This window comes from Danio aesculapii, chromosome 14 (genome assembly GCF_903798145.1).
Source record: "Danio aesculapii chromosome 14, fDanAes4.1, whole genome shotgun sequence".
NCBI classification, from domain to species: domain Eukaryota; kingdom Metazoa; phylum Chordata; class Actinopteri; order Cypriniformes; family Danionidae; genus Danio; species Danio aesculapii.
The window spans coordinates 43763578-43790861 of NC_079448.1; the positions used below are offsets into that span (position 1 = coordinate 43763578).

Genomic DNA, 27284 nt, shown 5'->3' on the forward strand with positions numbered 1-27284 from the left:
CATTTAAAATGCTATAGTAATTTATACCTATTTAAAATACTATAGTAATTTTTACCTATTTAAAATACTATAGTAAATTAGACATATTTAAAATACTATATTAATTTATACCCATTTAAAATACTATAGTAATTTTTACCCATTTAAAATACTATAGTAATTTATAGTAAAGGGAAATATTTTGGAACAACAGCATATATTAAATTTACTCTTATATATTATATATAACTCTTCATTCCTGAATTACACTACATAATGTAGTATCATTTGTAACTATCAAGAACTAATAGCAATTACCATAGTATACTTTAGCCTTTACTCCAGTAAACTATGTATATAACTCCTCTCCCTCAGTCATCTTTCCATCAAGCAAATTTCTCGTGTTAGCGTAATTGGTTAGCGACGTCACCGACCAAAGCGAGAGGTGACAGTAACGCACCAAAATGTTTGTTGTTGACCACTGTAAAGCAGAAAGAAGAAGAAATCATCATTTTCGCCATCATATGGATTTACTATTATCAGCTAGACACCAGCCTCACAGCTCCGTGAATTTCAGTGCTGTCACTTATTGATCCGCAATCAGTAAATGTAGCTTGTGTGGACACTACCGCGCTACTTGACTAAAAAATAGCTTCGCAACTGAAAAGCTATTTAATTTTGGAAAGTAGCGACACTACCGCCATGCTACTGAGAAATGTAGTTAAGCTATTAGCGTCAATACTTGTAGCGACGCTACTGCTCAACACTGGTTTTAGTAACACCTTAGTTGTGGTTCCAAGCGATACATGCTGGTAATAAAATGTGAGGAGCAGACAACGCACATACTGACTGGACAGTGAGAACTGTTACTACCTGCGTCACTGGCCTTGCATCATGACACAAAGCTCGTTAGATTTAGAGGCACAATATGTCACTTTTGCCACTTGAGGCTGCATATTCACAACAAACAAAGGCACAGATTGAGTGTGGCATGATGGGAGTTGTGGTCTTCATTACATGCTATTGGACTCCTGAAGAAATTATGCTCATGAATGAACTAAATATTTCAGCACTTATTATCATGTCAGTATAAAGCAGAGTACAGCTGAAAGCCAATGAAGTGAAACGAGAGCACTGAAGCAATTGCTAATAAGAGACAAGCATGAGATGGCATGAAAAAATCTGACTTTTATTATGCCACAGTTATCATTAGCATGGTCACACAACCCATGTTCAATCTCACTAGTTAAAATTGCTTATTTCTCAGTACTTGAACATTCTTCTAAACATTTGGGAGTACATAAGTACAAAAGTCAGCAACAATATTCTAGCGTGAATATTCTTTTTTGTATATTTTAACAAAACATCCATCATATTATGTCTTTAAATAACAGTAGAATTATTTTAACAACTTTCACACGCATCCATGTGAAGCACTTTGTGGCCAACACAGATCTACAAGTTACTCAGATGAAACTTAATTTTGGACTTTTCTGACAGTCACTCGAGTTGAAATGAGCAAATACTGTATACTGTTGTCTGTTATCTTATGAAGATAATTTATCACCATGATCAATCTGACGGTAATTCCAGCTATAATCAATTTAGGCTTGCATGGTTTGGGACTTGTAGAGCTGCGCATCAGTGAATTTGCTCTTCAATGTTTGGACTCTCAGCAGTGAATATTAAACCACACTGAACTGAACTAAACTGAACTGAACTTAAACACTGAAAACTGAACTGACACTGTTTCAATTCACTATAATCTTCCATGTGAAGCTGCTTTGACACAATCTACATTTTAAAAGCGCCATACAAACAAAGAGGAATTGAAATGAATTGAATAATTTCTCAATTCATTCAGTGCTCCAGTTACTCCGACAGTGAATGAACCGAAGAAACTCAAACCAAAAAACTGATCAGCCACTAATAAGTGCATGCATAGTCCGGGCACTTGAACTAAGACTTCAATTGAACGTTTTTAACATTTTTTTAATGGGTGAGTTAAGTGGTGAGTTAATAAAGACTAGTTTATTTACTTCATATGTTTAAGACAATTCACATCATTATTAGGTTATTTAATAATATAACTGTATATATGCTATGTAGTTGTGTGATTATATACAGTTGAAGTCAGAATTATTAGCCCCCCCACCCCCCCCCCCCCCCTGTTTATTTTTTCCCCAATTTCTGTTTACATGAGAGAAGATATTTTCAACACATTTCTAAACATAATAGTTTCAATAACTCATCTCTAATAACTGATTTCTTTTATCTTTGCCATGATGACAGTAAATTATATTTGACTAGATATTTTTCAAGACACTTCTATACAGCTTAAAGTGACACTTAAAGGCTTAATTAGGTTCATTAGGGTAACTAGGCAGGTTAGGGTAATTAGGCAAGTTATTGTATAATGATGGTTTATTCTGTAGACTATTGAAAAAAAAATATAGCTTAAAGGGGCTAATAATTGTGACCTTACATGGTTTAAAAAATAATAATAATTAAAAATAAAACAAAAAAGACTTTCTCCAGAAGATAAAATATTATCAGACATACTGTGAAAATTTCTTGCTCTGTTAAACATCATTTGTGAAATATTTAAAAAGAAAAAAAAAATCAAATGGGGGCTAATAATTCTGACTTCAACTGTCAATGAACTCAGAAATCAGAAATGAAAGAATCAAACTTCTCTCTCTGGATTACTAATTTTGCAAATGCCATTCAGACTGTTTGTTCTGCTTCATAAGATCTCAATATATTGTCAGGAGCCGCAAGTATTAATTTGCTTTTGTCTGTATATTATCTGTTTTTTTACTCTTAAAGAGATGGTATATGAGAAGTCTTTAAATAGTTTATTTTTACTTTATTTTCTATTGCATAACTTATATTTCTTCAAATTCAGATTCTTATTGTTGTTATTATTATTTTGCTGATGATTATTTTGTTATTATTTTTAAGGTCACAAGTGGTTGTGTAAGCAATTCACTGCATATAATACTGTGTATGACTCTGTATGTGATGAATAAAATTTGATGGTAATCATTGCCTTGCATTTATTATAAGTTTTTATTTTTATGCTTTGCTAAAGAAAAAAAAGTCATCTACAGTGCTCAGGACATATAAGTACACCTCTTACAAATCTATCTTTTAAATTCATATTTTAATAGGAAGCTTTACCAGATTATATTTGTGCATGTACTGTACAGTACTGAAGCCAAATCTGGAGCTTATCTAACAAAATAACTTACAATAACGGTCTAAAAACTAGTTCACCCAAATTAATATGTTATAGAAAAATATTAATTAACTATCTTTTAATTTCTCAATATGTTTGGTGACTAAAATATTATTTTAATAAATATATCTGTTTAATAAATCTGTTTTGTTTAAATTAACCAAAATACATTGCCTATATTCACTGAGAAATGGATAAAAATATTCATTTTCAACATGGGGCATACACAATTATGCTGAGCACTGTATTTATTGAATGGCCTGAGGGTGGGTAAATTAACAGCAAATATTCATTTTTTTGTTGAACTATCCCTCAAGTTGTGATAAAAAAAATATCAGATCTCTTGCCCTGGACTCCTGCAAGCCAGCAAACAATGCTGGCTGTGTGTGGTGCTTTTCAGAAACAGCAGGAGTGCAGGGTTTGGGACCACCGCGAGGGAAAGAGGCCCGGGTGCTGTGGGACATTTTTAAGCACTGCGATTTATGACTGATTTAACTCCACGACACATTAGTGAATGTGGGAATGGTCAACGTGAAACACTCTCTGGTAAACAACACCTTTACTGTGACCTTTAAAGCCCAATATGCCATTCTTACAACACCAAATTCCCATAGTCCTCCAAGCCAGATTGCAAAAAATATGTGCGCAACGTTGGAAAGCAAGTTAACAATCCTATTAAAATGCCTTAAAGCCATAAAGCTGTGCTAATCTCTGTCTATATTTAAAACTTGGGTTGTTGTTCTCATGTATAACTGCAGACATGATTTTCAAAACAATAAAAAAGTTTCTATTTACGCATGTGAAAGCACAAAGACTTTTCGGTGACTGTGGTCGGGCTTAAATTATAGTCGTTACCTCAGCCAAGGTTTATTGCCAACTGATTACACCAAGCCATCAGCTGCCTGGTTTGATAGGGGCAGAAGATCAACTGAAAGCTAAAATTACACTTTCATGAGGAAATTAATGGGGTATAGATTGCACGCACATTAAAATATGAGGGCCAGGTTTTGCCCATGCTTGCAGCGAGAAGAAATCCTGATGCAGATTCAACCCGTTTTAATGACAACAGGTGCTATTGAATGTCACTAGATTCTTCTCTACTGATACAATCAGTCTTGGCTGGAGTTTCCCCGGTTGTGTACATTTGCTGTACATTAATCTACATTAAGTAGCTGCATGACAGGAGGATCTCTGAATAGACCACATGTTAGGGGGTGATTTGTTATACTTGCAAATTTGTTAAGTTGCCAAAAACTTTATTAAATAAATATAGTATTACTTTAACTCATCAATGTGTCATTCACATGGACATTTATATATTTTTCAGCCTATCTAAAAAGACTACCGATGATTTTTTAGCAATCATGTAGAGTAATTTAAATTCTTATTCATATAGTTGACAACAGGAGCTTAATATTTGTTTTCTAAACATGTAACTAAGAAAACTGAGGTTAGATCGAGGTTCGATTCAAATGTAAAATTGACAAATTTGATGAGAAAATTAACCAATTTTGGTTTAAACACACTTAGCGAAGATTTTGACACCCCCTTATCTCAACCCAGGCTCTGAAAACGTACTTCTATATACATTTCTGGAGAGAGTCAAATATGTCCCAGGAGCCACGTTTTTTTGCAGTTTTTGTTTTTGTGAATCCACCGGAGTCTGCTGTGTACGCTTTTTGAGATCTCAAATTTCTCTTGCAAGTGGCTTTTGCACCTGCTGTTCTCGCGTAAATCCACCAGAGGCTGCTGTCGGCTGGATAACTGACTGAATGACTGACTGACTGATCGACTGACCCACCTTCCGTCTTTATTAATCCCAACCAATAGTGTTTTCAAAAGCACCGATTGACCCACCTACCCACTTCCCTAAACCCAACCGACAGTTTTAAAAAGCAATCCAGACAAAGAAAAGACCCCTCATTTTTATCACATTTTCACATTTTACCACATTGTTACCCTGTTATTTACTTGTTTATTTTATTTTTTGGCCTTACCCTCTTTCTGGAACAGTTCTTTGCTAGAATCGAACCCCGTCATTGTGGTCAACTCCTCTCTGCGTCTCAAGTCTGCCAACATACATGGCGAGCTACTGGACAAGCCAGTAACAGTGGGAAAAGCCGTCCATATGGAGGTAAGCGGTCAGCTGGTAGACGTGAAAAGGAACGGAATCACACTGCCTAGTAGCATTCATTTAAAAGACAAAATGCAGCCAAACGTACCTCTGGCTACATAATTCGTGATCTCCAAAAATGTATACAGGGCTACATTTTCAGAATGAGCCTATGGTGAGAACACACATTAAAGGATTTTACACGGAAAGCATCTTGTTCAGTTGTTTTAAAGAAGGGGTTCCCAATCTTTTCAGTCCGTGACCCCCAAAATAACAATCACAGTGATTTGCGACACCCACTATTTTGGGAAGTGGTTATAATCATATAAACGTTGCACGAAACAGCTCACACACACCCAATAGGGCAATATAAACACAACAGTCTAACAACCATATAATTTATTTCTATTTTGGTTGGCACAATGTTACATCACAATTCTTTCTTGGTTTAATTTTGGAGACCACCACTCAGAGATCATCCTCCATATTCAGTCGTGGCCTGTATTTATTTTTAAATACATGTCAGTGCCATAAAGGTGTCAGAAAGTGTAGGCTTGTGCCGTAAAATCAAAATTCTACAACTGACGCAGTGTCATTACAGTTCTCAATTGCTAATGCACCAAACCCTATTGTCTGAACCAAATGCTCAGTTGCCTGAACCCACTGATTAAATCAATCACAACTCTTTTGGCAAAACCATAAGCACTTTTCACCGGTTTAGACACAACTTGCCAACACATTTTCATTGTGATGCACTAGTGCTGCATAATGGTGAGCACAGGTGACAAAAACACAATTAAAGCACAGGTGTCACCACTTGAACACTTGTGACTAATGATGTAAGGGAACATATACAGTAAGCCAGTTCAGAGAGCACTGGTGTCATGGATTGGTCAGGCTCTCACGACCCCCACTCACGAAGATCACCATCACCTGACTTCTAATGAGCACACAGCTGCATCACATTCACGAGCACCAGATAAAAGCACAGCACTCCAGTCGCTCATTGTCCGGGCTCGTCTCGACGAAAGCGGACAACTGAGCGACCACTCAGCGTAGTCATCCTCAGCTAAAACAAACGATTTACTTACCTGTTCTCTTTGTATTCCTCCTAGTCTTCCTGGTCCTCCCGAATCGTCCTGTCTTCCAGTCCTTCCAAGTCTGTGTCATCCTCTGTCAGCTGTATCTGGTGTGTGCTGTCCATCCTCGTGTATTCCTGTTACCCAGCCACGGAGGAAAAGACCCCAACATCATTCCTGATCCTCCTGGCTATCCTTCATGTGCTCCTTGTTGTCATTTAATAAACACCCTAACGTTTCCTTACCTCTGTCTCCTGTCCGCTTCATAACAGAAGCCCGGACCCATAACGACGACAGCACCGAGCACTTCCGCCTCCACAGTTTCTTCTTCGGCCCTTCCTTCCAGTCCCATGGCCCGACCAGCGCCCTACTCAGGCGGAGCGGGGGAGTGCAATGGTTTTCTGTTACAATGTTCCCTCATATTCGAAATGCAACCTTCTCTATATCCCACAGATAAGTCGAAGATCGCCTACATCGTATCTCTACTCTCTGGACCTGCACTTAAATGGGCTGAGACGATCTGGAACCAAGCCGGGCCGGTCATGAATTCCATCACTACCTTCCCGGAGTATTTCAAAGAGGTGTTTGGACGTTCTGATGGGGAAGTAGCCGCTGGAGAGCAGCTGTATCATCTAAAGCAAGGTACTCTATCTACACAGGAATATGCTCTCCGGTTTCGCACTCTAGCAGCTGCAAGTGGATGGAATGAGAGATCGTTGTTGACCACGTACCGGCTCGGCTTGGAACCCACTCTCCGAATCCAACTGGCCACATTAGATGATACAATGGGTCTGGAGAGATTCATCCAACATTCTCTCCGATGTTCCGATCGTCTCCGTTCCTATCAACAGGACACCATCACCCCCTCGTCTGCACTCCTCCAATCGCCTGAGTCAACAGCCTCTCCAGAACCAGAACCCATGATAATAGAGTCTGGAAGACTGACATCAGCGGAACGACAGAGGAGGCTGACCCGGGGTCTGTGTCTATACTGCGGTGTCAGTGGACACACCCGTATGGAGTGTCCCCTTCGTCCCATTCGGACTTCAGTGAGTGTATTCAGTACGAATATTGAACAATGTAAACCACTTACTACCACCGTACAAATAACTACTGCCTCTATTTCTCTCCTTGTCACAGCCCTCATCGACTCCGGGTCAGCAGGGAACTTCATCTCCCAATCCCTCTGTCGTCAACTCCACCACCGTACTGAGGCGTCCTCGCATATATACCAGATACAACCGATAACCCAGTGCACTCGATCTTCGACCCGTATCCATCGACAATGCGAAGACATCCTTCTTCAAGTGGGGTTGTTACATCAAGAGAGGATTCAATTTCTGGTTCTGGAGGGTGCAAATATGGACATCATTCTAGGGCGCCCGTGGCTGGTGAAGCACGATCCCATCATCTCTTGGGGCACAGGAGAGATAAAGAAATGGGGATCTGGATGTACACCTGCCTGTTTCCAAATCTCCCTCTTCAAGGTCGGAACCCCATTTCTTTGTTTGCAACATCGGTCGAGAGCCCTCCTGAGAAGCAGTCTATCCACATTCCTAAGGAGTACAGCTCCTTTCATGATGTCTTCTGCCCCAAGAGAGCTTCCCAGCTACCGCCGCATCGGCCATGGGACTGCGCAATCGACCTAGTTCCAGATGCCCAGTTGCCAAGAGGTAGGATCTACCCGCTCTCGCTTCCAGAGAATCAGGCAATGGAAGATTACATAAGGGAGGCTCTGAGTCAGGGGTACATACGTCACTCAAAATCACCAGCCGCCTCAAGCTTCTTCTTTGTGGCCAAGAAGGACGGAGGGCTGCGTCCATGCATCGACTACAGGGTCCTAAATAACGGTACAGTAAAATACCGATATCCCCTTCCTCTGGTACCAGCCGCTTTGGAACAGCTCCGAGAAGCTAAAGTCTTCACTAAATTGGACCTCCGCAGCGCGTATAATCTGATAAGAATACGTGAGGGGGACCAATGGAAGACAGCATTCGTGACCCCTACTGGCCACTATGAATATGAGGTCATGCCTTACGGTCTGGTCAACGCCCCCTCCGTATTCCAAAACTTCATTCATGAAGTCCTCCGGGAGTTTCTTCACCACTGTGTAATAGTGTACATAGATGACATCCTCATTTACTCCCGGAGTGAGGCCGAACATCGCCAACACGTTGCGGAGGTCCTACACACATTGAGAGAACATCACCTCTACCTCAAAGCGGAGAAATGCTCATTCCACCAGAAGTCGATTCATTTCTTGGGATACATCATTGACCAAACCGGTATACGTATGGATGGGAAGAAAATTGAGGCTGTTCTATCCTGGTCAGAACCCACTTCCATTAAGGAGCTCCAGAGGTTTCTTGGGTTTGCTAACTTTTATAGACGGTTTATCAAGGACTACAGCAGGATTACATCACCTCTCACTAATCTCCTCAAGGGTAAACCCAAAGGACTGGAGTGGACCAAAGAAGCAGCCGCAGCCTTCCGCCTTCTTAAGAAGGAGTTCACAAGGGCCCCACTCCTGACTCATCCTGACCCAAATCTTCCTTTCGTGGTGGAAGTGGACGCATCCACCACCGGCGTCGGGGCAGTATTATCTCAACATCATGATACACCGCCCCGACTGCATCCCTGTGCCTATTTCTCTCGGAAGTTGAGCCCGGCGGAGCAGAATTACAGCATAGGAGACAGGGAGCTTCTAGCAATCAAGCTAGCCTTGGAGGAGTGGCGTCACTGGTTGGAGGGAGCCAAACATCCGTTCCAGGTGATCACAGATCACAAAAACCTCCAATACATCAAAGAGGCCAAGAGACTATGTCCACGTCAAGCCAGATGGTCACTTTTCTTCTCACGTTTTGATTTCTCCATTTCCTATCGTCCAGGACCCAAGAATCTAAGAGCAGACGCTCTCTCTCGTTTACACGAGCATCACGATCATGAAGAACTCCCAACGAAGATTCTTCCCGAACACATCTCCATTTGTCCGATCACCTGGAACGCTCCTCCAGTCGTTGCCACTCCGGAAGCCCCTGCTCCGCCGGGATGCCCTCCTCATCGGCAGTTCATACCACCTGAACACCGGGTAGATCTGATCCACTCCTTACATACCTCGCTAGGCACTGGACATCCAGGGATCAACAATACTCTCTCGCTAGTATCCCAACGATTCTGGTGGCCAAACATGGCAAGGGATGTGAGGCAATATGTTCAGGGCTGTAAGGACTGTGCCCAATCCAAGAGCCCACGTCATCTACCCGCTGGAAAGCTCCATCCCTTGCCGATTCCGAACCGTCCCTGGTCACACCTAGGAGTGGACTTTATCACTGACCTCCCTTCGTCAGAAGGTAATACCTGTATTCTAGTCATAGTAGATAGATTCTCAAAGTTTGTCAAACTAATCCCTCTGAAAGGTCTTCCCACAGCCTTTGAAACTGCCGACAATATCTTTAATCAAGTCTTCAGGTCATTTGGTATTCCAGAAGATATTGTGTCGGACAGAGGTCCACAGTTCATCTCACGTCTATGGAAAGCCTTCTTCAAGCTCCTAGGTGTGGCCGTCAGCCTCTCTTCTGGATATCATCCCCAAACCAACGGGCAGACAGAGAGGAAGATTCAGGAGGTGGGACGGTTCCTGAGGACCTTCTGCAGTGGTCACCAGAACTCCTGGAGCCAGTATTTGGGCTGGGCAGAATATGCCCAAAATTCACTGCGGCAACCCTCCACCGGACTCACGCCATTCCAGTGCGTCCTGGGCTTCCAACCACCGCTCTTTCCCTGGGATGGCGAACCATCTGATGTCCCCGCAGTGGATCACTGGTTCCGGGAGAGCGAGAGAGTCTGGGACGAGGCTCATCAACATCTGCAGAGGGCAGTCCGTCGAAGCAAGGTAACCGCCGATAGGAGAAGGTCTGAAGAACCCAGATACACACCCGGACAAAAGGTGTGGCTATCCACCCGGGACATACGCATGCGACTGCCCTCTCGCAAGTTAAGTCCCCGATTTGTTGGTCCCTTCACCATCATGGAACAGGTTAACCCCGTCACCTACAAACTACAATTACCCTCTCACTACCGTATTCACCCTACATTCCACGTATCACTCCTGAAACCCTATCACGATCCTGTTCTTCCCTCCACAGAGCCTGACCACGAAGAGGAACCCCCTCCTCCACTGCTCCTAGAAGAAGGAGCCGTCTACGCAGTGAAGGAGATCTTGCGTTCCCGACGTCGTGGTGGCCAGTTGGAGTACCTGGTGGACTGGGAAGGGTACGGCCCCGAAGAAAGGACATGGGTTCCCAGAGCTGATATTCTCGATCCTAGTCTCATGGTGGAGTTTCATGAGAGCCACCCTGAGTTCCCAGCGCCTAGAGGCAGAGGGAGACCACCACGGCGTCGGAGGTGTCGGCCCTCAGGAGCGGGCCCTGGGGAGGGGGGTACTGTCATGGATTGGTCAGGCTCTCACGACCCCCACTCACGAAGATCACCATCACCTGACTTCTAATGAGCACACAGCTGCATCACATTCACGAGCACCAGATAAAAGCACAGCACTCCAGTCGCTCATTGTCCGGGCTCGTCTCGACGAAAGCGGACAACTGAGCGACCACTCAGCGTAGTCATCCTCAGCTAAAACAAACGATTTACTTACCTGTTCTCTTTGTATTCCTCCTAGTCTTCCTGGTCCTCCCGAATCGTCCTGTCTTCCAGTCCTTCCAAGTCTGTGTCATCCTCTGTCAGCTGTATCTGGTGTGTGCTGTCCATCCTCGTGTATTCCTGTTACCCAGCCACGGAGGAAAAGACCCCAACATCATTCCTGATCCTCCTGGCTATCCTTCATGTGCTCCTTGTTGTCATTTAATAAACACCCTAACGTTTCCTTACCTCTGTCTCCTGTCCGCTTCATAACAACTGGTTTGTGAGGCCCGACAATGGATAAAAATCTGAGAGCAGGAGTTCATTTGAGAGGAGGTCGAGGTGGTCAGCAAAGACAAAGAACAGTAATATCTGATAAAATCAGAGCTGTCCATGGTATGAGCATGAGGGAGGCTGGACAAAGGATTTCTGGACATAAGATTTCTGTTTGATTTTACAAGTGCCATTAGTGAATGCACAAGATTTCTGTTTTGTCTTTTTATACAAGTGCTAAATGCACAGGTTTTTGTTGTTTTGCAACATGCATTTAGCCTACGGTGAACAATTCAATTTCATGTCCTGAGCATAGTGTTGTCTATTTTTCTACGTAGTGTTTAGTGACTGTTCAGTAGTGGTTTTAATTTTGATTGACTCGGGCTAAGGTTGGGCGATGTCAACTATTTTGGCATTGTACGTTGTCTAATGTGAAACATCACGATGGGCGATGGCATCGTCATCGTAGACGGCGATGAATGAATTATTTATGAATAATTAATTAATTCATAACCATTTCATTATTTGTAGCCTACCGTTTCAACTACCTATGTGTCTTTGTTTTACACATAAACAAATCATGAATAAATAAAGATAATTTACAGACAAATTACCACCTGTCAATCACCTTTTCCGCGGGACTCTGGCATGAATAGGCAGAGCGATCTGTATCGTTATAATGGCGTTGACAAAAAAGGTGCACAACCAACAGGAACCAACCAACAGTATCGGAGGTGTTTGCTAAAATTACTAAGTACAAGCATGAAGCCGAAAGACGCTGTGACATGTTACCTGATAGATTCAAAAGAAGGAAGAGTCGTTAGATACAGACCAGATGAATTAAATATCATGTTTAACAACTATAGTGAGACGCGATCCAGCAGTACATCCTTGATGACCTGTCCGACGTGCACTGCTCTCTGGAGCTCAGACAAGCATGTGACAGCGTGTGTGGCTGTGTGTGTGTGGTCACATGATGTGCGTTTTCAGATGACAGAGGGCTGTTCAGAAATACTAGGTAAAACACAGTGTGGATGTGGATCATTTTCATTCTAAAATGGCACTTTAAAACTAAGACATGTTAGTGTAAACGGGAACTAAGTGTGTATTTTTCACAAGTGGGTGTGCGACGGGGGCGGGGCAGAGGATCGTGTTGTCTATCGGCCATCTGTGATGGACGATGGCCTCGTCTATTGGCACAACCCTAACTCGGGCACGATTAGACAACATAGTTCAGTTTTAAGCACAGATTGAATTGTTTTGAAGTGAAAGTTTGGTTTTGCAAAAAGAGTCTGAGGTTTTGTGAATATAGCTTGAAAATTGGGTTTTGTGTTCATAGTTTATAGAAAAGGAGAGCAGCTTTCAAGAAAAGTGTCTTAACAATCGAGGAAAACTGTAATCTAACGTAAAAACCCAAAAGGATGCAATCCAATAGAAAAATTTAAATTGAAAAGCTGATGGATTTTTATATGCATGTTGTATTTTTAATGTAACTATTTTTATCTTCTGTAGGTTATGAATTAAAATTGATTAGATTTTTGGAAATCACCAAGCGACCCCCCTCCCATTGTCCCATGACCCCCAGTTTGGGAACCACTGTTTTAAACTATACTTATAATTCTATTTATGTAACTTTGAAGTGATGTAAAACATGACAAAAGTGGTCCCTTTTTTAAAAACAGCTTTTTTTGTTTGTGTTTTTTGTGATAAAAGAGATGCAACTGAACATGAAAAATGAGGACTATAAATCTAAATCTCCTATGATAATTGATAACAGATTATATCAGGCAAAATGTGCACAGGCCAATGCTGATAACTGTTAACTCTTTAAAATATTCATTCATTCATTCATTCATTTTCTTTTCAGCTTAGTCCCTTTATTAATCTGGAGTCGCCACGGCGAAATGAACCGCCAACTTATCAAGTATATGTTTTACACAGCGGATGCCCTTCCAGCTGCAACCCATCAGTGGGAAACACCCATACACTCTCATTCACACACATAGACTACGGACAATTTAGCTTATTCAATTCACCTATAGCATATGTGTTTGGACTGTGGGGGAAACCGGAGCACCCGGAGGAAACCCACGCGAACACGGGGAGAACATGCAAACTCCACATAGAAATACCAACTGACCCAGCCGAGGCTCGAACCAGCAACCTTTTGCTGTGTGGTGACAGCGCTACCCACTGCGCCACCCTCTTTAAAATATTTTAATCTTTAAAATAATTTATGACACTAATTTAGTAAATCAGCATACAATTATATAATTATATCATTGGTAGTTCCTATTAAACATATTCAAACCTTCTAAGTTAGAGCAAATTTTGTGTTTGTTTAACTAAAAAATGTGCCGCCAGCTCAAAAAACTAAATAAATAAATAAATAAATAAATTCAATGTATGACTTTCTGTTGATGAACAAAATTGCAAATTGTTTTAGACCACTCTGAAGTGCATTGTCGGTGCAAAATACAGTGTAATACATTCTTCAAAATATCTTCATCTGTATCCTACAGTAGAAAGGGTGTCAGGTTTGTAACAAAACAAGGGCGATTAACAATCCCTTTAAGTCTTTAGCTGCAGGCTCCACTAATCTTTACTGAAAAATAATGCTGCTGCTTAACCACTCTTCACTTAACTAATAGTTGGACTTCTCCCAGCAAAAGTCACAGCTTTAAACACTCAAACACAGCAACAGGAGGGTCTAATGGGCCTTTTGTTCGGGGCTGTTGGTCATTGCAGTTAATGACTTCAGTAAACTCTACAACTATATTCCAAAGGGAGTAAACCAGTCCAATGCACCATAACTCTGAGCTCCACAGAGCCTTCGGGACGAAACAGGAAAACAGCAGGCCGCCATCACTCCCCATACAGGAGGCCCAGAGCGAACACATCAAGGGGAGTGATCCTGAAAACACTGGCTCGGCCAATTAAACAGCCGCCTCGCTCAGCAGTATAATCATGTTTGCATCCGCACACTAGCAACCTCCTTAAATGTGGCCCTACAGGAAGAGCTGAGGGCTTCTGGGTCCTCAAGTCCAGTGGTTCACAACCTGGGGGCAAACAACTTGACTAGGGGTCACCAAAGATTTATGGGGTCATTCTTGTTTGAAGGTAAAAATAAAACAGATACCAGTTTAATGATAAAACAAATGATTGATAAATGTTTCCATTTTCAGCTACTTGCAAAATCTGAGGTAATTACCTTCCAGCAAAAAAGATTTTTGTCCGCTGGTTTTTTGTTGTGGTGGTGGTGGTGAGGGTTGTTAAGGATTTTGAATGTTAAAATAGGGGTCTCTAGGAAAAAAAATAAGTTGGATTCACTTCTCCAGTCCATTGGGCCAATTGAGATTTATGGCACAGAAGGCGGCAGGTCGTCTCTGTCTCCTCTCCCTGTACTGAACATTTTGGCTAGAAATGCCTGGCCCAGAGTCCCTCAGCAGTCAACCACACACTCTCCGAACATGAATGTAACCCCCCATTGCTCCATAACAGCTACATGCCTGTACACCTCATTTTCTCCCTCCTTCCATCCAGGGAAGAAGCTGTATATTCATTTCCTTGCCTGTCAGGTCTCCACTATGTGGGTAAAAGTACAAACACGGTATTAAATTACAGCCTACATAAACAACAGCAGGTATTGTGTGACGGACGACAAGAAGCCATCCTTTGTTCCCAAGATTTGATAATGCAATGGCATATGCTCCAACAAATGCTAACAAGTCATAAATTCCCTTCAGCACAATGCCCTCTTGTGTTGTTTCAGTTAACGTTACGGACTTTAAACCAAGCTTGCATTGACAGTGTTCTTTAAATATGATTCGTGAGCAGCACAGTTACCTTTTGTGAGGGCATTTTTTGGTTTTTAGACTGCATCTCAAAGCTCATGCTTCATAGTTCTGCTGTTTTCTGATGCCATCTGTCTAGATCTAAGAGAACTAAGTAGTCTTTCAGTGGGTTAGAGCATGTGCAGTGGTGCAGGATTTGATTAAGCTCAGATGACTGATGTGGCCTATGAATGCTATGGGTGAGCAGAAGTATAAAGGACTGAGATATAAAAGCGTTGTGGTGTTTGGCGTGGGAGGGAGACTTTACCAATTACTATGAGTGTGAAGTTGAGGGCGAGGCTGCCAAATCCATTGGTGACGCGGCAGATGTATACTCCGGCATCCTCCAGCTCCACTTCTTTGATCTTCAGACTTTGCTTCAGGACCTTGTAGCGGCTCCAGCCTGGATTCACATTACGCCCGTCCTTTACCCACAGGACCAGCGGAGGAGGGTCTCCTTCCACCGGGCAGGGAATTCGAACCGTGCGGCCCAGTTTTGCTGTCTGTCTATTCTCTACCAGACGACTCACCCATGGAGGACCTGGAAAAAAAAAAACAATGTCTTAAGTTATGATAGATTATTTGCCTTAAACTTTCACCTTGCAATTCTGCTGAATAAATGAAAGAATAAATGCACATTAATATCATAAAACAAATTAAGAAAAAAATTGTAATAATAGTAATAAATGCAGTAATAAAATAGTATTATTAATAAACAGTAACAATTATTGATTTAAAAAACTATATTATATTATTATATTTACACTACCTGACAAAAGTCTTGTCGCCTATCCAAGTTTTAGGAACAACAAATCATAATTTGACTTCTAGTTGATCATTTGGTATCAGAAGTGGCTTATATGAAAGGCAAAGGCCTCTAGATTAGGCTTATTTTACCAAAATAAAACATGATCATGCCTTGATTTTTTTATAATTTAATTAGGACAGTAAGGTGTGACTTTGCTTAGACAAAAGTCTTGTCACTTAACAGAAATAATGTACAGTATAGAATATAAAGTCATGCTGCAGTGGAAAAAGAATTAATATTGTGTATGACTCCCATGAGCTTGGACTACTGCATCCATACATCTCTACAATGACTCAAATAACTTATTAATAAAATCATCTGGAAAGGCAAAGAAAGCATTCTTGCAGGACTCCCAGAGTTCATCAAGATTATTTGGATTCATCTTACCCCTATGTTCATGTCTGGTGATTGGGCTGACAATCCTGGAGCACCTTGACCTTCTTTGCATTCAGGAACTTTGATGTGGAAGCTGAAGTATGAGAAGGAGCACTATCCTGCCAAAGAATTTGCCCTCTCCTGTAGTTTGTAATATAATAGGCTGCACAAATTAGGGCTGGGCAAATAATCGAAAAGTAATCGAAATCAAAATTTAGAGCCTATAATCGATCAAAATTTCTCAGGTAAACTTTTTCAGTTACTTTCCCTACCGCGTGTGGAGTCATGTGACCCCACTCTGTTAAGACTACTTTATACTTCTGTATGCGCATGAACATACCTCTCAAAAAAACCTAACTACACGTCACAAGTTAACACTACATTGATGATGATTGGAAGCTGCGCCAGAGACGGCATATTATCTATTACAATAAATTTATTATTCACATTAAAATATTTGTTTACAGAAGACTAGAGTTTAAAATAATATTTACAGGATATACAAGAGTTATTACATTTAGAAGAGATACTGCAATTTTTTTTTTACTTTAAATATTCATTCATTCATTCATTCATTCATTTTCTTTACAGCTTAGTCCCTTTATTAATCCGGGGTCGCCACAGCAGAATGAACCACCAACTTATCCAGCACATGTTTTACACAACGCAACCCATCTCTTATTATTATTATTAATTTACTTGTTTCTTGGCTTATAACCGGTTTGGTTCATTTAACAAACTGCGCACATTATGCAATATTTCTCTACCAGGAAAACAAGTTTCCCTCTATTTTCCTGCTTTGGGACTAAAAACTAGCAAAATATGTGAAGATTCATGTGTTCTGCAGAATGAAATGTTCTTTCTCCTGCATGTATTAGGACACAATAAGCACAAAGACAGCACTGCCAAAAAATGTCATGGCCACAAAATCTCTGGCACGAAGAAAATACTTTCTTCTCCAGCTTCTAATACACCTTGTCCCACAAATATATGTTATGCGGGGGAAAGGAGGGGGGGGGGGGGAGCCAGGCACAAGAATTTTATAGGGAATTTCTTTCCTTGCACACAAGGTCCTTTTCATCCCCTCCTAGCAGCTTTGCGAAGACTCCCATGAGCACTTGCTTTCCATTTCCTCCGCACATTGGCGTATGTGTATGTTGGAAGGCACCTCTCATTCATGCCCGGTACTGTCACATCCTGTTGCTGCTGTAAGAACCAGCAAGATTATAAATCGAAAAATGACACTGGCCCTAAATGTACTTTTTTTCTTTCTTTCTTTTTTTTCCCACCCACTTCCCTTCAAGTCTCTCTGCTGGAGTGAAGTGTTTTCACCTGAAGTTGCTGGTTGCCATCCAGGAAAGTGCCAGGAGAACAAGCGGGAGGGGAAGAAAAAGAAATGGTTGTTTTGGAGAAGGAATTAAATTACAGTAAATTCCAGAATGTTAAGACTAAGAATGGCAGAAAAAAAATCCTCTCTGGAAATAGAGCAGAAAAAAGGTGGAAATGAACATCAACGTCTGGAGAAAAGGCTACAGTGTGTTTGATTAATCATGCACTTAATTAACATACAGTTGAAGTCTGAATTATTAGCCCGCCTGTATATTTTTTCCAAGGGTGTAGAAACGGCATGGATGGAGAGGACATGTCATATCCACCAATTACAGAAGTGTCCCCACCAAGCGGCAACCTCCCGCTCTCCCTCGGGAGGCCAATACGGAAGTAACAGAAACTGCAATTCATCAAAATTCCGCTAGTCCTGGCTCCATAATAGAGCAAGTTGCAATTGAGCCCACTGTTAGAATGGCCAACTTTACAGCAGAAAAAAAGGTGTTTACAGCCTGGTACAAAGAACGATTTTGGTTCATATAGCTATTATTACCCTCCATGACAACTGTGAGGGGGGTGAATTTTTTTATAACTCATCCATTTCCTTTATATTAGGTTATTTTAAGTTTGCATAATTAAGGGCGTGGCCACTTGAGTGACAGCTAGGTCTCGCTGGTCGCCGTCACTTCACCTCAGCTGAATCCGGCAGATTAGCCACTGATCTCGGCATATTCATCGTATTTTTGTGTTGTTTTATGTGGCTTTACACAGTCAGCTGCCTTTTGGACTTATTTCTTACAATTATCAGATGATATGGGATGCTGTGTGCATTTAATTGTGCTCACAAACCGTTCACGTGGCCTCCGTTTCCCATGTGAGTAAAGTTATATACTTGTATACCATCTCTATAAATGTATTTGTTTTATTTAAGATCATTTATCATTAATATTTTTCTTTAGACCCGTAAAGCACTCCAGAATGTGACAGATTGATTAGCTGTAGGCTCTAGAACAGTCATCTGAAGCGTTTTCATACAGTGTTGTGCTGGATTTTATCAATAGTCTTGAATTTGTTTGGAAGTAATTTGCGTTTTCCTCCTGTAGAAAAACGTCATAAGAACAATGTTTAGTGGCTCAATGTATTACTACAGTGTTTTTGAAAGTCTAATCACTTTACTGATATAGTGTACAGCCAAGCACATGTGGTCAGAACACAAGCGAGTCGCAGTTAATAAAGTATTAAGCGTTTCTCCCAAAGTTAAGTCTGTCTGCCAGGTCCAAGCAAAGTTCCAGCAGGTGTCTGTAGCTCCGCCCACTCTCCGCCTCTTTGCCCTTGTTTGGTATCCCGCCGTGGGTGCGATGACGCGCGAACAAAATGGCGACGGTTGGCCGCGCCTACTTGTGGCTTCTTTTGCGCTCTTCAGAAACCTATGGGTGACGTCACGGATACTCCGTCCATATATTTTACAGTCTATGGTCCCCACCAATAATTTAATTGCCTTCAAAATAAAATAATGCTCCATCAACCCTAAGTAACTTAGATGTGCAGAAAAGGTTAAATCTCCCTTCCCTGGGGTAGGATTCTGCTATCTAGTGACTGACAGCTGTAGTTACATTTGGATATGAGAAGCGCCAAAACAAGGACATTTTCCAGTCCTTTACTGTGAAAGATATGAACATAAGGAGCTACTTTTCAAAGAAGAGTGTAAGTCACTTAAAGTCCAGTTCTCTACGAGTTCAGCATAATAATATTAACCAAGGATGTGCAATTAATCGAAATTCAGGTTCGATTTTGTCCAGTTAAATTACATGCCTCTTTAAATTTCTCTACATTCATACCTTCTCAAAGCCAGATTGCTGTAAAGTCATGTAAATTGACTTTTGCAGAATGGGACGTGCTTCATTCATTGTTATTTGTTTTATTAAATGTTTAAAGCCTTGATCCTTTATTCGCAAAAGAGAATTTATTCTGTTCTATGCATATGCTTCAAAGATGTCCCCAGCAATGTGAATAGCAATTTACACCCTTGATTTTTTCCCACAGTTTCTGTTTAACAGACAGAAGATTTTTTTAGACACATTACTAAACATAGTTTTAAAAATGTGTACTTTTACTTTCCCTTGAGTACATTTTTAGCGCAGTATTGATACTTTTACTCCACTACTTTCCTTCAACCTGCAGTCAATACTTCATTATTTCCTGTCTATGGGGATTAGAAAAATCAGTCCTGTGATTCCTGTCCAATCAAATCACTCATAGAAGGTAAATCGCATCATAAAGAACTACCTCAAGACATGGGTGATTTATAATTGCAGCAAACTGTTTGGAAGCATTAAAAGTGTCCAAGAAGATATCCAAAATCTTCACACACATTGACCCAAAGACAATGCATGTCGCTGATAAGAAGATGACAGATGTTTACTGTCTGATGATCGAAATGGCCTTAAACATTCAGCAGGCACAGGACGTCAACATGACGTCAGATTGATGCTGTACCCCAACGTTGTGGGAAAGTTGCATTTTGTTTGGAAATGAAAATCGAGTTGACGTCAGAACTCAATGTCAGGCTGACGTCAATGTCCAACGTCCAACCTAAAGCCAACCAAATATTAACGCCTAATGATGTTACAGGTTGATGTTGTGTGGACGTTACCACTATGACGTCTATCAGATGTTGGATATTGGTTGCCATACCTGACGAATAAGTGTCAGTATGTGACATCAATATGACGTTGGTTTCAGATGTTGGCTCGATGTTGGATTTTGGTCACTTTCTAACAACCTAAAGTCAACCAAATATCAACATCATTTGACATCGTTATTGGACGTCAAAATAACGTTGTCCTTAGATGCTGGCTAGACATTGAATTTTGGTCACCTGACATCACAATCTAAATCTAACCTAATATTAATGTCTTAAGATGTTGTGTGCCTGCTGGGCAATAACTAAGTGCACTACAGAATGTTACGTTTACACACATCCACAAATTACATGTAAATGCATCAGCTTTTTACAGCGTAATGCTCACTACTCTTGAATACTTTTAAAAGGGCTACTGTTTACTCTTTCTTTGAGTAATATTTACAGCAGATACTTTTACTCTACTTGCACTGCATTTATAGGCAAGTAATGGTACTTTTACTTGAGTATGATTTTTCAGTACTCTTTCCACCACTGCTGATTTCTTTTATCTTTGCCACGATGAAAGTAGGGGAGAGCTGGGATGAGGTAACATTTTTCATTAAAAACAAATAAAAAAAATAGTATTTTTGGCAGAAATATATTTTTGCTGTGGTTACTAACTCACAAGGGTGGTCTTTCAAAATCAGCTGTTATTTTGTGTCAGTGCAGAACAACTCCAATATAACTTCACTTTAAACAAAAGTTGCACAATGTTACTTTTGACCCCATCAGCAGGAATGAAAGTAACACACATGCAGGTCAAATGTAACACAACATTTGCTAGATTTTCTGACTTGTTTCTTCTAAATATTTAAATAATTTCTTCTTGTTTATTTCAAATATATCTGACTATGACCTTGTTAATATTAACTGCAAACATATTTTGTTCTTTATTTTTGCAATAAATATTAAACAGCATTTTCATTTAAAATTTCAGTTTCATCAAATGTTTCGAAAGCAATCCAACATTTTTCTACAATTCTTTAATATTTCTTTATTATTATTGGCAATACGCATTAATATTTTATAACATCTGAATCCAAATTCTGCAAACTCTACTGTGGAAGTGAAAAATAAGGCATGGCTATTAGCAGTGGGGCATAAATAACAGTGTTACGTTCCTCCCCACAGGAACTCTTGCTATTTAAATCTGATTTACTTTAAACAGAAAAACTCAGACATTTCCAACTCAAGGATGTTTTATTACACTACAATAACCTGTAGATAGATCATTAGTGTGAAAAGAAAAACACAACTTGTAATAAGGAAAAAGAACTGCTTCAATAATTTACTTTCGGCACTTTTCGGCACAGTCCTGAAATCACATGATATTTGGTAGATCCATCAAGAGCTGCATGCTGAGTGTGCTGTTATAGCCTGGATAGCAAATGTTGTCAGGGCTTCAAAAAGATCGCTTTGTTACTTTTATCCCAAGTTACTTTCGTCCCTGCTCTCCTCTACATAATATTTTACTAGATATTTTGTATTCAGTTTAAAGTGACATCTAAAGGCTAACTAGGTCAATTAGGCAAGTTATGGTAATTAGACAAATCATTGTATAATGATGGTTTGTTCTGTAGACAATTGGAAAAAATATCGCTAATAATATTGACCTTAAAGGGCACCTATGGTAAAAAATCTACTTTTCAAGCTGTTTGGACAGACATATGTTCATGTATGGTGTATAGACCGTCATATTGGGGTGATATAAGCACACCCAGTGCTTTTTTTTTTAATTTAACAACATAAAAAACGGTGGACCAATTGGAGCGGTTTCAGATCGACCGCTACTTTACGTAGGAGTGCGGTCCCCCCGCCCACCAATATTGATTGACAGGCGCGTCATCATATCCTCAGTTTGTTGATTCACGTCCGCCATTTTCAGTGTGAGTCGAAACAATATCATTAAAGGAACACCCTTGCTCTATTTTTAGATGCAAGGCTCATTGGGCTCAACACAAGATCAATATTCTCCACATTATCGCTCTAATCGGAATTATTGGTTGTATCTTTAGGTAGGTTTGCTAACATGTGTACTTCTCATTGAGTCTACCTTATACTTCAGCCGTTTGCATTTCTCGCGACCACAGAAGCTCCCTGTGATCTTAACTAGGTGCTGCTGTACCTGATGCTGTGCCATGCGTTTTAGAATTCTAAACATAGGTTTCTACCAGGGTACACACAATGGCGCGATGATTCGGGACACTCATGTTTCTGCCGTGCCACAGAGAGCGTCTGGTGTGCCGTGTCGCGGCTTCGAGCGGCGCATCCGGTGCCTCAGTCAAAGTTAATTCAGTGTGCGTGGTTATTAGTCTCGGTGTACAAGCTCGGTACTTGAAACTAGCACACAGTTGGCTGTAAAACTATACAGACACAAATGATTTTGTACTTTCTGCTTGGTCTGTGTCGAATATGTATGACTGATTGCTGATCCTCTCACTCCTGCTCCTTCTCTCAGTCTGCCCAAACACAGAGCGGGTGAGCTCATGGCTCCGCCCCCTTGTTACGTTGGGCGGGAAGCCGAAACTAATCTACATGTTAAGCAACACACCCCTAAATCAGCGAACTGTGGGCACTCCCCCAACTTGACACTTTTTAACACATTGTAATGAAAAAAATTTTAATTGTGTTTTGAACTGAACCTAAACTGGCACACTCAGAAGAACCATAATATTAATATTAAATAAAAAAAGAGGTAAACTATGTGCCCTTTAAATGGTTTAAAAAAATTTAAAACTGCTTTTACTCTAGCCGAAATAAAACTTTCTCCAGAAGACAAAAAATGTTCAGAAATACTGTTAGAATTTCCTTGCTCTGTTAAACATCATTTGGGAAATAATAATAATAAAAAAAGTTCACAGGAAAGCTAATAATTTTGACTTCAACTTTATGAGTGTATAAAACTATCGGTGGGTTAATAAACCTTTGGGAGGTTTTAGGAGTTGTTTGTTTGTTAAAAAAATGAAGATTCATGTAATTGGTGGGCTCTGTGAGCAAACAATGGATCTTTTCAGTCCCTCCATGGGCCATGTGAGATAGATCTTATGAACCTGGTGGCTGAATGAATGGAAGAGGGCAACTCTTGAGCGTCTGCATATTAAAACAACCAGGTGGACTGCATAGAGCAGAAGCTGAAATATTCCTGTTCTATTCACAGGTCACGCTTTACACCACGCACGATAAAGAATGCAAAAAATGTGAATCAGAAAAAAAGGCATGGGACTGTCATTTGAAATTGCTTCCTTCTATCACCTATTTGTCACACAGTGTCTTAAGCTGAGCAAAAAGCTTTGATGTGAGGCAGAGAGAGGCGTCATACGTGCTGACAGACTAATATTGCCCATAACAGTGGAAAAGACAAAAGATGACAGAGGCCACACACACACGGCCCATACAGAAAAAACATGTCTGCTTCAAGCTGATGGCAGACAGGGCGGCAAAAGAAATCTCCTGTCCAAGATGAAAACAGTCACATATGTGCTGAGAAAATATTTGTGAATCAGAGTCTCACAAAAGGTTACTTTTTAGGTATTGTTTAGCATGCCAATATATACTGTACGCTAAAGAACAACACACTAAACCCCTGTTTGAGAACTTGGCTCAAAATGTATCCCCACTGCAGCATCACAGTTAGAAAAAATATGAATATAATAATACTAAAAGTTCATCCACACCCATTGTTACATATCCATCACCAAAAACACACAACCAATATAATTCAATTCAAGTTTATTTGTATAGTGCTAGTCACAATAATTATTGTTTCAAAGCAGCTTTACAAAAAGTGCACATTATTGCATTACAATCAAATTCTAAAAAGTTAACTAACTAACTAACTAACTAACTAACTAACTAACTAACTAACTAACTAACTAACTAACTAACTAACTAACTAACTAACTAACTAGTAACTAATAGCTTTTAACAGTTAAAGTTATTATATATATATACATATAGTTATCCTGCAGTTATACACTACCTGACAAAAATCTTGTCGTCAGTCCCAGTTGTAAGAGCAACAAATAATAACTTGACTTCTAGTTGACCATTTGGAAAAGTGGCAGGAGGTAGATTTTTTTGTTGAATCACCCACATGGACCCAAGATTCTCACAGAAATCAGTCAAGTTTGGTGAAGGAAAAATCATGGTTTGGGGTTACATTCAGTATGGGGTCGTGCAAGAGATGTGCAGAGTTCATGGCAACATCAACAGCCTGAGGTATCAAGACATTTGTGCTGCCCGTTACATTACAAACCACAGGAGAGGACAAATTCTTGAGTAGGATAGCGCTCCTTCTCATACTTCAGCCTCGAAATCAAAGCTCCTGAAAGCAAAGAAGGTCAAGGTGCTCCAGCATTGGCCAGCCTAGTCAAGAGATATGAACATTACTGAGCATGTCTGGGGTAAGATGAAGAAAGAGGCATTGAAGATAAATCCTGATGAATCTTGATTAACTCTGAGAGTCCTGCAACAACACTTCCTTTACCATTCCAGATGACTTTATTAATAAGTTATTTGAGTCATTGCAGAGACGTATGTATGCAGTCGTCCAAGCTCATGGGAGTCATACACAATATTCATTCTTTTTCCACTGGATAATGACTTTATATTCTTTACTGTTTCTGTTCAGTGACAAGACTTTTGTCTAAACCTTATCTAAGTCATACCTTACTGTCCTAATTCAATAATTAAAAATCAAGGCATGATCATATTTTATTTTATAAAATAAGCGTAATCTAGAGGCCTTTGCCTTTCATATAAGCCACTTCTGATACCAAATGATCAAATAATTATTTTTAGTTGTTTCTAAAACCTGGATAGGCGACAAGACTTTTGTCAGGTAGTGTAAACAGAAGCAGGTATTGTGTTCAATGAAGTATTTATGAAACATTTGTGTATTTGTGACCATTCAAAAGACTGTATTTAACAAATAATTCTAGAAAATGACTTCCATAACAATATTAAGCTGCTTAGCTGTGTTCAACATGGATGATAATATTAATATCAATGAACATTTTCAACAGCAACTCAGAATATTAGTATGATTTCAGCAGGATCATGTGACACTGAAAAATACGAGTAATGGCTGCAAAGTTCAACTATGCATCAGGGGAATAAATAAATAAATTCATTTATTGTTCCTTTGGCTTATTCATCTGGGTCGCCACAGTGGAATGAACCGCCAACTTATCCAGCTGCAACCCATCACTGGGAAACATCCATACACTCACGCATTCACACACATACACTACGGACAATTTAGCTTATCCAATTCTCCTATAGCACATGTCTTTGGACTGTGAGAGAAACCGAAGAACCTGGAGGAAACTCCACACAGAAACGCCAACTGACCCAGTCGGGGCTCGAACCAGCAACCTTCTTGCTGTGAGGCAACAGTGCTAACCACTGAGCCACCATGGGAACAAATTATATTTTTAAAATAGAAAGTTTTAATTTATATTAATATCTCACAACACTACTGTTTCTCTGTTATTTTGATCAAATATGGAGTGGGGGTGAGCATAAGAAGCTTCTACCAAAACACAAACAATATATATATATATTCTGAGATGATTTGCTAAAAATACACCCAGGTAACTTTCATTCAGTATTTTAACAACATTAATCTGCATGTCAGACTATTGCTATCAATTAGGAATAATGATTGAGACAAATAAACCAGAGAGCTAGACAAAAAGAAAGGGGAGACATCATCTTGCATCCATGTGGAGGCATCACTTAAAATGTGTTTTTGACAGACCTCCCAAGAATCACCCTCAGCACATTTGAGACAATGCCGAAGACAAGATCAATGGATTAATGCTCCATAAATGTCACACACATTTATCGCCTCACTGACTGTACACTAAATGACTTCAGTCAGCATGTTTCTATTCAAAGATGCACATTTAACTATAAGAGGTCATGTATTTTTAGAAGATCTGAAATGAAAGTCGCAGGTGTCTGTTAAACATTTAATTTATTAATGGATTAATATCAAATCATGATGTAAGAGCCTCTTTTAGATTGAAGCACTAAATCTGGCTTTTTTGTGTGCCTCTTTAAATGCAAATGAGCTGTTGTCCCTCTAACAGAAGGGGACAGACTTTACAGCTTATACCCCAGTTACTCTGGTAAAACAAACTAAACATCTGAATTCATTTTAATATACAACTATACAACTCTCTGTGAACATATAGTAACAGTGTGCGTTCCCAGAAAGCCAGCTGTCAGACGGCACACCATGTGAATATAAAGGTCTGTGAAATACATTTCACAACTGTCACATACACACAAAGCTATTTTAAAAGTACTTAAAAACACAAACAAATCCACATAATGTTGGCTATAACCGTAAACATGAACAGCTTATGGAGTAATTTCATGTGTATTCTGAAAATCAAATCTGTCAAACATTGTCTCTTGGAAATGGTGAGCATTGGCAACTCAACTATTTCTTTTTTTTTTTAATTATAAAAAAAAAGGATTTAAAAAAATTCTGAATTTGTTTAAAGTTGCAATGAAATCAAAATGTACTCTTCTTATTTTATATGTATATAATAGTGCTTATAAACAATGTATCTGTGTGCTTCATTCTTTTGTAAAAGTTAATTTGCCCACAGAATCTTTACACACATTATAATCTTCCCTCTCTCTCGAAACGACTTTTCTTCACTTCTGGTCACATGGAACGCTTTTAAGGCGGAGCTTTCAGGGCATGTCTTGCTTCTGCTCTGCCTCCATCCACTCATCAATCATTTTGCATTTTGTTAGTAACACCCATCTCCCAACAATCCAATCTGTTCCCAAATAATGAAAACCGGATCTGCCTCCTTTTTTTTAATATAATTTCAGGATTATTTCAAGTGGATAAAAACATGATAATCCTAACTTTCATTTCATGGTATCTTTAAATTCAGGACATTCTGACATGCA

At 40.0% G+C, this 27284-nt stretch overlaps 1 protein-coding gene across 1 annotated transcript in view; it reads right to left on the reverse strand.

Moving 5' to 3' along the window:
• The window catches only part of fgfrl1b (fibroblast growth factor receptor like 1b), an 82174-nt gene that overhangs the window by 29553 nt on the left and 25337 nt on the right, over positions 1–27284 (reverse strand). The window contains exon 3 of the mRNA XM_056472304.1: positions 15425–15697. Within this exon, the coding sequence (XP_056328279.1) occupies positions 15425–15697 (273 nt within the window). The remainder of the gene's footprint in view (positions 1–15424; positions 15698–27284) is intronic.